Source organism: Vitis vinifera, chromosome 5 (genome assembly GCF_030704535.1).
Source record: "Vitis vinifera cultivar Pinot Noir 40024 chromosome 5, ASM3070453v1".
Taxonomy (NCBI): domain Eukaryota; kingdom Viridiplantae; phylum Streptophyta; class Magnoliopsida; order Vitales; family Vitaceae; genus Vitis; species Vitis vinifera.
The window spans coordinates 595,802-608,752 of record NC_081809.1 but is presented as its reverse complement, the minus strand read 5'-3'; the positions used below and the strand labels follow the sequence as shown (position 1 = coordinate 608,752).

Sequence of the window (12,951 nt, the reverse complement as noted above, 5' to 3'; positions counted from 1 at the left end):
CAGGCCTAGCTTACATTAAACCGTAAGAAACTTGGCTCTAACTACTGCACAAATCTGGAGCTGAATATGATTCCTTTCCACCACCATGTATTCATGCCTACCAAATAAGAGGCCTTTATCTTATGATTGATGTTTTCAAGTATAAAAGAGTTGTGTTGTGTAAACTACCATCAAGGGTCATGCTCAGTCACTACACTAACAATAAACCCAATGAATGGACATATGAAAGATGAGCCTTCCATGCCTCGTTGTCACCTACCAACATCAAATAAAATATTCTCACTAATGCACATTCTCTATTATTTATGAAAATTAAAATACTTTCACTATCTTCATTGATGGTGGATAAAATGAACTACATCAAAATTCTGCTTTCAGGCTTTTGTTAATTGAGGTTGGTCATTCCTTCAAATTATGGAGCACAAAGCATAGCAGAGAACAAAGTTGTCGACCACCAGATGGTTATGATAACTAATGAAATGATATAAATAAAGATAAGACAATGACCACATTATTGAAGTCCCTCACAAATAGGGTTGCAAATGAACTGAGCTACTCATCATTCATGTTGGCCCAGCTTGGTAATAGCCTCATTACCTTGAATCCAGACCAAGCTCAAGCCTCATCTTGAAGCCTGTTTAATAAAGAAGTGATGTAAAGCAGAAGCAACATAGGAGAGATCTCAAGGAAAGTAATAAAAGAAGAAAACTTCTATTCTTTAACTCAAACTAATTCAAAATCTGAATGTACCTCAAATGCATGAATATTTCTTTTTACAACAGAAAAAACTCTAAAGCCAAAAGAATTCTACAGCTTGCTAAATCTTAAACTGTCAGAAAAGGTAGTCGGGTGCCATGTTTTTTTAATGACTTGGCAGGTAACTGCATATCTGACAAAAATTCTGCCAAGCTCCATACATTTCAGCAATTTCCATTAATGATTCTGATTCCACCTGACTCCGTCTGCATCCAAGTATGGAAGTAATGGAACAGCAGTCACCCATTCCAATTCCTTGATTCCCAATTCCAACTAGCATTCCTATCCTCTCATTCCCCCTGTCTACACAGGGCCTTACAATATTGTACAGCTTCAGATAATCTCCATCAAGTATTTTTCAAGTACTAATGACTCAAAAGCCCATGCCTAGTAATAAAAAAGGCAAAGGGATATTGACTTGACAAAGAATTAATACCTTCTGCAGTAAGATACAGTTAGTCATCATTATCACTGCTTATCTGGGATTCATCATCTTCTTCTCCATAAAGAACATCCTCAACTTCTTCTTCTTCATCTTCACTTTCATCCACCTGGTGACCATGTTGTATTTGACTTATGTTTTGGGAAGCCTTATCAATCTGTTAAAAGAAAGAAATAAAGTCAAATGCCAAAAAAAATCATACAACATATACTGAACTAAGGTGAGGATGTGAAGTTACTAACCTGTGCCATTACAAGCTGCAAACCACCTGATAGCTGTAATAAAGATTGAACAGCCGTCCCTCTAGATTTTGTGCTCTGAGAGGGGAAAAAACATCATTCAAGTCCTCCACACTATGAATTATGACCCTAGAAAAGTATGAATAAAGTGCAACAACATTTTGGGGAACAAACCAATAGGAACAGCAGAGCATGAAAACTATGTGCAAACTAGAGAACCTACAAATATTATGCATATCACAAAGACCCTAGAAGGTCAGCTGTGGATATCATTTGAGTTGAAAGAACTAAAATGGTCAAATATTTATTTCCCAGCCCACAAAACTGAGAAGGAGCAGAGGTCAGGATCATGAATACAGACCCCAACTTTAGGACTTCAAGTTCCCAAAATCAAGACTTTGATCTCTAAGTAGATGTCTAGCTGTAAGGAAAGGTTCTCCTGTTGAAGTCTAGATTTTGATGAAACCTATATTGAATTACAGAAATTATATATTTCACTATTTCAGTGAGCTGTTATTTCAAGTCAAACCAAAACCCAACTGAAGTTCTAATCATACATCACAGGACCACTATGGCAGGAGCTTAAGGGCTGGGAACACTCTAGGGAAAAGCTTTGGCTCTGTTTTGCATCTCCAGCTGATCTCAGCCTAACCCAACCAACAACCCTACTGTCAATACCAAGGTATGGTTAGACGTTGAACAAGCCCAATAATATATCAGTTGTCATATAAAAATAAAAATAAAACCCATGCACAGCTTCTTTTTTTCACTTTTTGCCCAAAAAATAATAATCAAACTTTAGAATAACATGAATTTTCCTGATTCGGAAAATGATTTAATTTCTTTATTAATATAAACATTAATATATAACATCAATGCAGATAAATGGACTAATGAATAATACACTATACAGATTCTATTTACATCAATAGTACTACTATAGATTGTAACCATGTAATATTAAAATTGATAAACTTGAATGGCATTGCCTATAAAGTAACTACACTAATTGACTGGTTCCCTGATATAGATTCACATTCAATAGTATTCAGAATTGTTGGCAGATAGTCATGATTTTCAAGTAAAGGCCACTCCTTCACCTTTTTGATACCCTATAAGCCTCTTCATTTACGCAAAAACAGTCGAACATTATCAATTTATACATAGAAACTAAGTAAATTTTCCCCATCATCTTTTCATACAGTCTACAAACCACAAAGGGGAAGGACTCACAGAATTAAAAATTTCTAATACTAACAACAAAAGCAAGTTCATATATAAAAATACATACATGAAGGAGAAATGAAGAAAACAAGACTTTACCTGGTGCAAGGAATCAAGAAGCTGGGTCACTGGTTCCTGAGATACTATGTGTTGACTATGATTCACTAATATAGTATAAATCCATGGGAGGACATAGTTTCCACTGCATGACCTGTTGAAGACAACCAAAGCTCTGAGGCAGTAAAAGCAAACACTGACTTGGGCACCACCTGGCTCGTATATATCTAAAAGTACTGGTGAAAATTGGCTGATTTGACTTTTAAGTTTAGAAAAATAAAAACGAAGAGAAAGAGGAGGAAGAAGAAGAAGAATAAGAACCTCCCCCATATATCAATTCTAAGGTCCACTCTTTTCTCCCTGACATGGGTACAATCTCCCTCATATTTTGTACTAATGACAGGTAAAAATTGAATGCTTTAAAGAGGTCAGCCCAAAAACATATATGGAAAATTTTTATGTCAAACAAAAAGAATAAAGGACAAAAAAAAAACAGTAACTTTGACCAAATAAGAAATTTGTACTTTCTTTCAACACAAGCAAATATGCACAACCTTTCTTTAAAAATAAAATAAAATAAGTTACATGTGCTTGCATCTCTCAGTCACATCTTCCCATGTTGTAATTCAATCTTTTGCATTTTATGGTGATGATCAGAAGGGAATGGATCAGAATCCCCTTGCACACCACAACCATTTTTACATTATTTTTGTTAAAATCCAAAGTTGTTATTCAACTAAAGCTAGACCATAGACAATTATCAATCAAGTACTCCGAGTGGATTTTGGAACCACAAATTGGGTATGGAGGATTGACTAAACAAGGATTGAAATCACACAAGTTAAGGGTATCTCTATATTTTATTTAAAATATGTAGCAAGCTCATTAAATGGGTCTCAATCAAATTCAGTTGATAGTTGACGGTTTATTTTGAGTAAATGATAGTTAATATTTTATTTTTAGAAGATGGTGCTAAGGGGAGGAAGAAGTCGGTTTGTGGTGGAGTCTAAGTGGTTTGAGATTGAGATTGAGGAGTCAGGTGGGAGTTTGAAAGGATGCATATGGGAGAGAAGTAGGGGTTTTGAGTCTTGGATTAGATTTGGGGAGGCTAGTCTTCGTTGTCTTTTGGAAGGCGTTGAAACCTGTTGTAGAGAGGTGGATGATCAAAGATGGGCTATTGAATGGTTGGAGGGTAACAGAAAGTTTAGAATGGAGCGTCGGTTGAACAAGGCAGGGAGGTTCATCCTATGCTCTGTCCGAGATATGGAAGCAAAAAGATACAGCATTATCTTCCCTGAAGGAAAGGGTTAGGCCAGTGGATGGAACTCTTTGGCTATGAGGTTGAGAGGTCTTGGAGTGACACTGACAGAAGGATTAAAGATTTCCAATGTGCCAGAGTTTTCGATGAAGCCGAAGGGAGTCCTGAAGGTTCAGTGGAAGGAAAAGGGGGTGGAAATGAAGTCTTTTGCAGAAGCTGTTAAATCGTCACCGAGAAGGGCGGGTGAGTCAGTGTGGTTAGAGGTAGGGGAAAATGAGGTGCGTGGTAGACTAGAGCATCTGAAACATTGTCTAATAGGGAGGTGGGGTTCTATCTCAGTTCCACTACCTGAGTTGGATTTCGTAAGGAATTGGACCCGCCAGATTTGGGAGGTTAAGGGGAAGTTGTCGATTGCCACGTTGGGCAGGTGTATTATGTTGTTCGAATTCGATCAGGCTCAAGAGGCTGAGCGTGTTTTGGCCAGAGGCAAAAGAAGCATTAAGGATAATTGGCTTATCCTGGACAAATGGAATTCGGAGGTGGGGTGTTCCTTAAAGAATCCCATTGCCGCAGAGACATGGGTTAGGGTGGTCGGGCTCCCACTCCATTTCTAGTGTCTTGAGGTGTTTAAAAGTATTGGAGATGGGTGCGGAGGATTTATAGCAGTGGATGAAGGAACCAAATCCATGTCTGAGCTGCAATGGGCGAGGATTTTGGTGAAGCGTGTGGATTGGGAGGTCCCTAGCTCAGTTCATATAGCTTTGGGGACAGGGTGCTTTGCCCTTCATCTATGGTGGGAATCTGCTCCTTGGTTCTCACAGGTGGTACCGGCGGGAAGCTCCTCCGAGAAAAGCGGGTTAAGGGCAGGTGAAGAAGTTGATGGGCCTCTTCGGGTGGCTTGCTGTGGGAGTCAAAGGAAGGGGGTGGAGCAGTTGGGGTTGCAGGTGGAGGTACGAGACGTGGCGTGTAATGGAGGAAAAACTCTCCTTCCCTCTGTTGAAGCCTCTGCAGATGGGACTGTTGAGAGGAGATGGGCTGGTGGCCCAGCCGACCTAGTGGGAAGGGGTAGGGAGTCTTCTCCCATCAGTTTGGTCAACTGCGGAAGTGGGCAGGAAGGCCCAAGCAAGAGCTCTGGCCCTTCAGCTTTAAGCTGTGGGGAAGCCCAAGTCTTTTATAGGATCGATTTGGGCCGGGGTCCAAGGCCCAATCCCTGCTCCTTTAGTGTGGGGATGTCGGGTGAGGCCTGTGGGCCTGTCCAAGCTGGGGCTTTGTTAGATGAGGTCTTTGATGGTTTCGAGACCCCTTCCTCGCTCCCTAGGGCTCAGTTTCTGCAGCCGATTCCCATCTCCAGGGGTGCTAGTCAAGACGCAAGAGGAGAAGTCGATCCCCTCGTCGGGCTGCCGCGAGACTCGATGGCGCGAGTTTCCTCTCAGATGATGGATCGGGGGTTCCTGACTGACGAAGCTCTATGCGAAGAGGCTTCCAGGTATGTCGATCTCTGTCATATTCCTTTGGGGGGTCGGGATCTCTCTTCTCCTTCTTCTTCTTCTTTTGAACGGGTGACGATGAATGAGGGGACCACTGGTGTTTCGTTTTCTGAGGGCATCGAAGAGGAGCAGACTTCGTTGAGTATTATTTTGGCTGATGGTAGCAAGGGAGTGCTAGTCTCTAAGGGTGAGAAGCAAGTGGCTGGAGAAGGACTGGGGGGGGAGTTTGAGGGGATGTTTCAGGATCTAGATGGGTGCCGGTGGGACGACAATTACTTGGCGAGGTTTAGCAAATTCTTGGGCTTCTCCACGGACGGGTTTGAAGGCGAAGTTCTGAATTTGCTCCTAAGGACTAAGAGAAGAAGATAGCAAAATCTGAAGAAGGGCACGTCAAGGACCACTAAGTTTGATAGGGAATTGAAAAAACTTGAGTGGTCTATCAATTATACTGGGGCAAGAAAGAAGAAATCTGTGGTCAGAGAAGGAGGGGTTAGAATCTCGACAGTTAGATGAAGCTAAAGATTCTATCATGGAATGTCAGAGGGGCCAATGACAGAAGTAAAAGGAAGGTTATCAAGGCCCTAATCAGATCACAAAAGGTGGATTTGGTGTGCTTGCAGGAGACCAAAATCCAAGAAATGTCCCAAGGGGTTATTCACAGTCTTGGCGTGGGAAGATTCTTAGGTTGGGGAGCTGTGGATGCAAGAGGGGCAGCTGGAGGGGTGGTGGTTTTCTGGGATAAGAGAGTTTTGGAGCTAGTAGGCCTGGAAGTGGGAATCTTCTCAATCTCGTGTCAATTTAAGAATTGCGAGGATGGGTTTATGTGGTTCTTCACAGGGGTCTACGGACCTACTATGAAAAGGTTTAGAGAACCTTTTGGGGAAGAGTTAGGTGTTATTCGAGGTTTGTGGTCTGATCCCTGGTGCATCGGTGGGGACTTCAATGTTATTAGATTTCCCAGTGAACGGAGTAGAGTTGGAAGACTATCTGGTCCTATGAGAAGGTTTTCAGAGGTGCTAGATGAGTTGGCTTTAAGAGATATGCCTCTTCAGGGGGGTCCTTATACGTGGAGTGGGGGGTTAAATGGCCAATCCTGGTCGAGATTGGATCGCTTCCTGATTTCGGAGGATTGGGAAAACCATTTTAGTGGAGTGTCTCAGTGCACACTACCAAGGCCTGTGTCTGACCATTACCCAATCCTCTTAGATGGGGGTGGTGTTAGGAGAGGTCCTATCCCTTTCCGTTTTGAGAATATGTGGTTGAAGGATGAGGGATTTAAGGAGCTTCTGAGGGGTTGGTGGCAAGGTTTTAATTGCAGTGGTTCATATAGCTTTGTCCTCACAGAAAAACTAAAGGCTTTAAAAGTTAAGCTGAAGAATTGGAATAAGGAAGTCTTTGGTAAAGTGGGAGTAAATTTGAGGATGGCTTTGGGCAGAGTTTCTTTCTGGGATGATCAGGAGAGGCAGAGAACGTTAAACGAGCAGGAGTTAGAGGCTAGAAAGGAGGCCAAGGAGGAGTTTAAAAAGTGGGCGATTATGGAGGAAATCTCGTGGAAGCAGAAATCAAGACAAATATGGTTGAAGGAAGGAGATAAGAACACGGGGTTCTTTCATAAGATGGCGAACTCTAACAGTAGAAGGAATTGTTTGAAAAAGATTAAAGTCAGAGGTATTTGGCTTTCAGACAAGCAAGATATTCAAAGGGGAGTGGTGAGGGCCTATCAGGATCTGTTATCGGATCCTGGTGGCTAGCACCCGAGTATGAGCAGCTTGGAGTTTGATAGTATTGGAAGAGAGGAGGCTGTCAGGCTGGAGGAGATGTTCTCTTTGGAAGAAGTGTATCTGGCCCTTTCGGAGCTAAATGGGGACAAGGCTCCTGGACCGGATGGATTTCCCATTGCCTTCTGGCAGTTTTGTTGGGATTTTGTCAAAGACGAAATTATGGGCTTCTTTAAGGATTTTTTTGAGAGGGGAAAATTCGTTAGAAGTCTCAACTCCACGTTTCTGGTTTTAGTCCCCAAGAAAGGTGGGGCTGAGGATTTACGTGACTATAGACCCATCAGCTTGGTGGGTGGTCTGTACAAGATTCTCGCCAAGGTTCTAGCCAATAGGCTGAAGAAAGTAGTGAGTAAGGTGGTGTCTTCGGCCCAAAATGCCTTTGTTGAAGGAAGGCAAATCCTTGACGCAGCGTTAATTGCTAACGAGGCCATAGACTCGATGCTGAAAGGGGATGAAGCTGGTGTGTTATGCAAGCTGGACCTAGAGAAGGCTTATGACCATATTAACTGGGATTTTCTGATGTTAGTGATGCAAAAAATGGGCTTTGGGGAGAAGTGGGCCGGCTGGATCAAGTGGTGCATCTCCACTGCCTCTTTCTCAGTTCTGATTAACGGGTCACCAGCGGGTTTCTTCCAAAGCACTCGAGGGTTAAGGCAAGGGGACCCCATTTCCCCCTACTTGTTTGTCTTAGGAATGGAGGCCTTAAGTTGCCTCATTAACAAAGCGATTAGGGGGGGCTTCCTTTCCGGCTGCAGACTAAGGGGAAGGGGTGGAAATGGGATTCAAGTATCTCATTTATTATTTGCGGATGATACGCTGGTCTTTTGCAAGGACTCCCAAGACCAAATGGTTGTTCTAAGCTGGCTTTTAATGTGGTTTGAAGCCATTTCTGGTCTGAATATTAACTTGGAAAAGAGTGAAATTCTGCCGGTGGGAAGTGTTGAGAATGCTGAGGTCTTGGCTTCTAAATTGGGCTGCAAAGTGGGGTCTCTTCCTTCCACTTACTTGGGGCTGCCTCTAGGTGCTCCTCACAAATCAGTGGTTGTGTGGGATGGTGTGGAAGAAAGGATGAGGAAGAGACTCGCTCTATGGAAGAGGCAGTTTATTTCTAAGGGGGGGAGACTCACTCTCATTCGGAGCACTTTGGCTAGCATGCCGATTTATCTTATGTCCTTGATGCGTATCCCAAGAGTTGTAAGATTGAGGCTTGAGAAAATCCAAAGGGATTTCCTTTGGGGAGGGGGTGCGTTGGAGAAGAGGCCTCACCTTGTAAATTGGGATGTGGTGCGCTCTCAAAAAATGAAGGGTGGATTGGGGATCAGAAATTTTTCTATCCTCAATAGGGCCCTGTTGTGTAAATGGAGCTGGCGCTTTGCGGCTGAAAGAGATTCTTTTGGAAACTTGTTATCAGCTCGAAGTATGGGGAAGAAGGAGGGTGGATCTCTTGTGAGGTTAGGGAAGGCTATGGGGTGGGGTTGTGGAAGGAAATTAGAAAGGAAGGCGTTTTGTTGTTTAAAAACGCTTCCTTCACTGTAGGGGATGGTAGAAGGGTGAAATTTTGGAAGGACATTTGGTGTGGAAACACTCCCCTATGTGAGGCTTTTCCTTCTCTGTTTGCCTTTGCGGTTTCCCAAGATGCGTGGGTAGAGGATTGTTGGGATTATATGGGGGATGCAGGGGGATGGAATCCTTGTTTCTCTAGGTCTTTTAATGACTGGGAGCTGGAGGTGGTGGCGAGTCTCCTTTCGGTCCTTCAAGGAAAGAGGCTCAATGTTGGGATGGAGGATAAAGTGGTGTGGAATGCTTCTAAGAATGGGAGTTTCTCTGTAAAATCCCTTTACAATACTCTGGATTCTGGTGGTGCAGTCCCGTTTCCGTGGAGAATCATATGGAGCCCTTGCATGCCTACTAAGGTGGGTTTTTTTGCTTGGGAAGCTTCTTAGGGGAAGGTCCTAACCCAAGATCATCTCAAAAGGAGGGGCTGGTCTCTAGCAAACAGATGCTTCTTATGTTGTGATGATGAGGAGACTATTAACCACATCCTTATTCATTGCCCCAAGGCGAAGGTGTTGTGGAATCTTATGTTTACGATGTTTAGGGTTAATTGGGTTCTTCAGCTCACAGTTAAAGACACTCTCCTTGGCTGGTCCGTTTCCTTTGTAGACAAGAAGCGTGGGAAGATTTGGCGGGCAGCCCCCCTTTGTTTATTTTGGACGATGTGGAAAGAAATAAATAGGATAGCTTTTGACAATGAGGCTTTGTCGATCCAAAGATTGAAAACCTCCTTCGTTTGTAATCTTTCCTCTTGGACTAAGTCTTGTTTAGATGGAGAGCCCCACTCCTTAATTAATTTTGTAGATTGGTTGGGCTCTAATTGAGGGTTGGTGAGTGTATGCTTCCTTGTGCTTTTTGTTTTTGGGGCCTCTCGTGTATACTTCCTGTATGCTTTGGGTTCCCTTCTTGCTTCCCTCTTTTTAATATAATTTTTCTGTGTTTATCTATCAAAAAAAAAAATATTTTATTTTTGTGTAAAAGAATAATAGTTTTTATAAGTCAACAACTTTGCTTATATTCATGCTCAGACATCACCCGGTGCATCATACACTATCAGTTGAATATGGAAAAAAAATCAACTTACCTAAATAAAAAGAAAAAGAAAAGAAAAGAAATAGATGATTGCCACATTATATGGGAATTCAAATTATAAACTTAGGGATCCCTAGATAAAGAAAACAAAAAAGGGCATATGTTGCAAGAATAGAGGCACATACCTTGATTGCCACATAGTCACCAAGACTTTCAACAACTCATATGCATCGCCAGGTATTATAGACGAAACAGCTGCCCTCATCTGATGGAGAAGATATATAGAGAAAGAGTCATAAGACAAACTGAAATAGAAAAAACAAACACATGAAACCAAAAATACACCACTAGCAATCTCTTTTCTATTTCCGCAAAGAAACACACCTTCTTTGGAGGCATATTTTCTTCAAGACTGATACCCTTAAATTTTCTAGAATTAAGCATTGAATTGGATGTAAGATCATCTTTGTTATCAAGCAACCCTAATGATCTCAGCTGCTCCTCCAAACAAGAAGTTTCATTGGAAGCTTCAACTGATTCCAAGCCATCTGCATGTACTAACATAACAAAAAAAATTGGACCAGGAAGAAGCAAAATCCCTGAAGGGTAACTCCCTAACAGGAGTAGTTAAGTACAAAAATATTATGACCATATACTTTGAGAACCTTTTCCACTATACCAAAAGTTGAAGTCACAATTCAAGTAGTTTTAACAGGAAGGGAAATTCTGAAAGAGAAGTTTATTGTTGATTTGTGCACATCTGAGTTTGTCAAGAATTTGCTCAACTTAAACAAGAGTCTAACATTGAGATATACACCAAATATTAAGATATCAAGATATTTACAATGCCACCAACAACTCCAGACAGCTCAAGGAAATTCATTAGATTGCACAAAATTCAGGATATTAACTCAACACACAACCCTTCTGAAGACATAAAAGTCCACACTGCTTCCATCAACAAAAGCAGTGGAACAAACCCATAAAACATCAATTACCAAACACAAAACAGGATTTATGATCATATTTATTAAAGATGGCATATTCTTACATCAAAATCCAAGCCCATTGCCATCCTCATCCTCTTGTCAATAAATATTGTTAATGGTGAACTGAAAATCCAACTTTTCAATGGGTAACTTGCTCTCTTGTTGAGTAGAGCAAATAACCACAGGAAGGCAACTTTATTTCATGAATATGAGCCTTAAACATGAGGTAGGATTTAAATTCAAAATTCTGCCAACCACATTCAGTTCATTTAATTTTACCTCCTCTCTGCTTCTTCCTCCATCTTGAGGTCAAAATCCAGCTTCCTAGTTCCAACTTCCATTAGTGTTTCTTGAATTTTCCTTTCCTCTACCAAATGGCAGTAGAGTCTATATTGTGTCTCCAAGCATATGCAAAAGGAAATACGGGATAGACCAAAGTACCACAAGAACATGTCATTGCTTTTAGTGTGAGGAGAGATCTAAAACCAAATTTCCATCAAAACCATTTGATTTATGTAACCATTCTTATAGACATCCTTCAGGATGATCAGGCTCAACAAACCATCTTGAAGAAAATATTAATGGTCAAGGAACCATTGTAGGCCCCCAATAAAATGGAGATTGCCCCAGTGAAAGCAACCAATAATTCAGTGACTCTACCAACAAATTACATAAGAGTTGTGTAGCTAAAATTAGGAAACTGCTCTGGAAGAAAGTTAAGCGTACCTTTGCTTTCCACAGCCTTATTTTGACTCCTGACATTCATCAAATCATCAGCCATTATCTCATCGGGGTCAATATTTGAGTTTTGATATCTTTTATTTTTTTCATGAAAATCAAAAATCTTGGGGATTGGAAGCAAGGCTTCTTCAGCATTTGCACGGTCTAAAGCAGTAACTGTCAAATAATTAAACAAGTATTTAGTGATCCATATAAAATGTAGAACAAAAATTAAAAATTTTCACATGGGACTATAGGGATAAATGTAAAAATTTCCATTTCTTTTTACCATCCATACAACAACTATTTGATATTTCAAAAAAAAATACGAAAACTTTCAGACTAACAAACCATAAACATCAAATCAAGCCAAAATTGTAAAGAGAAGACTTGGAGAACACTGAGAAAAACCATTCCTGAGGACACATGGATGAAACATTATAAAAGACAAAAAATAAAATAAAATAAAAATTAAACAATCAAATGATCTAATTGTATGCATCAAAATCAACTCTGGGAAAATGTCGGTTGGGGGGACTTTCTTACGCGTGGAAAAATGGAGCCCCGAAACGGGGTGTGTGATGGAAGGGGAAGCTAGAAGCGAGGCTTGGGTGAGGATAGTGGGGTTACCGGTCTCGTTATGGGACTGGGACATTCTGAGAAGAGTAGGGGAGGAATGTGGGGGATTCTTGGCAGTCGACACGCAAACGGAGAAGCTGGAGGAGTTGCAGTGGGCCCGGATACTGGTGAAGGTAAACGGTGACGAGCTTCCTAATGCGGTGGAAATTTGGGTTGATGAGAGGTGCTATGTGCTAACCCTGTGGTGGGAAGTCAGACCGCTTCTGAGGATTTTTCCGACTGAAAAAAGCGGGAAGAGAGCTGTGGTAGATGTCGACATTGGGGGTGAGGCAGATACACGCGCGGGGAAGCGCGTGGTGGAGGAGGGTAACGACACGAGGCTCGAGGTCATGATTCAGTCTGCAGATGGGATGCAGAGTCAGACGTATGGGTCAGGGCGTCCTATGGGCTCTATTCGGAGCCATGATGGGGTGTTGGGCCGGACCCGTGGAGGCAGGCCATTGCTGGGTGGCTCCCCCAAGAAGGGCCCAGTTGAGGTCCCTCTCCCTAGTCTAGAAGTGGATTTAGCTTTTGGTTCTTTTGGGCCGTGTCTTAATGGGCTGTGCACAAGGAAGGATTCTGGGCAGACCAAGGATAATGGATTAAATGAGGAGCCTGGGCTGGTAAGGGTTCAGCCCCATTCAGTGCCAGTGGGCAAAGCCCAAGTGGGAGAGGCCACTTCTTCAAAGAGACTAGATCCAAACTGCTTGGGATGGCCAAAATCAGAGTCTTCCATTTTCTGGGAGAAGGATGGCTTAAGAAAGCAATTTGAAATAGAAATCCAAGTTGTGGAGAAA

The 12,951-nt window shown here is 41.9% G+C and overlaps 1 protein-coding gene across 13 annotated transcripts in view; it reads right to left on the bottom strand.

The window, feature by feature from the left end:
• The window catches only part of LOC100251740 (uncharacterized), a 28,480-nt gene that overhangs the window by 5,170 nt on the left and 10,359 nt on the right, over positions 1–12,951 (bottom strand). For 3 of the 13 annotated variants that reach the window (XR_009465611.1, XR_002030077.1, XR_009465610.1), the window contains exons 8-14: positions 11,543–11,713; positions 10,212–10,384; positions 10,013–10,092; positions 2,761–2,872; positions 1,441–1,515; positions 1,193–1,355; positions 598–634 (exon numbers count right to left, since the gene is read on the bottom strand). Coding sequence is in view for 9 of the 13 variants with exons in the window: in XM_059736695.1 (XP_059592678.1) it covers positions 1,212–1,355; positions 1,441–1,515; positions 2,761–2,872; positions 10,013–10,092; positions 10,212–10,384; positions 11,543–11,713 (755 nt within the window). In the remaining 4 variants the exon portion in view is untranslated. Of the gene's footprint in view, positions 1–276; positions 635–692; positions 1,356–1,440; positions 1,516–2,760; positions 2,873–10,012; positions 10,093–10,211; positions 10,385–11,542; positions 11,714–12,951 lie in introns of those variants that run through there. The other 10 variants (XM_010651250.3, XM_010651254.3, XM_010651252.3 and 7 more) reach the window with 6 other exon arrangements.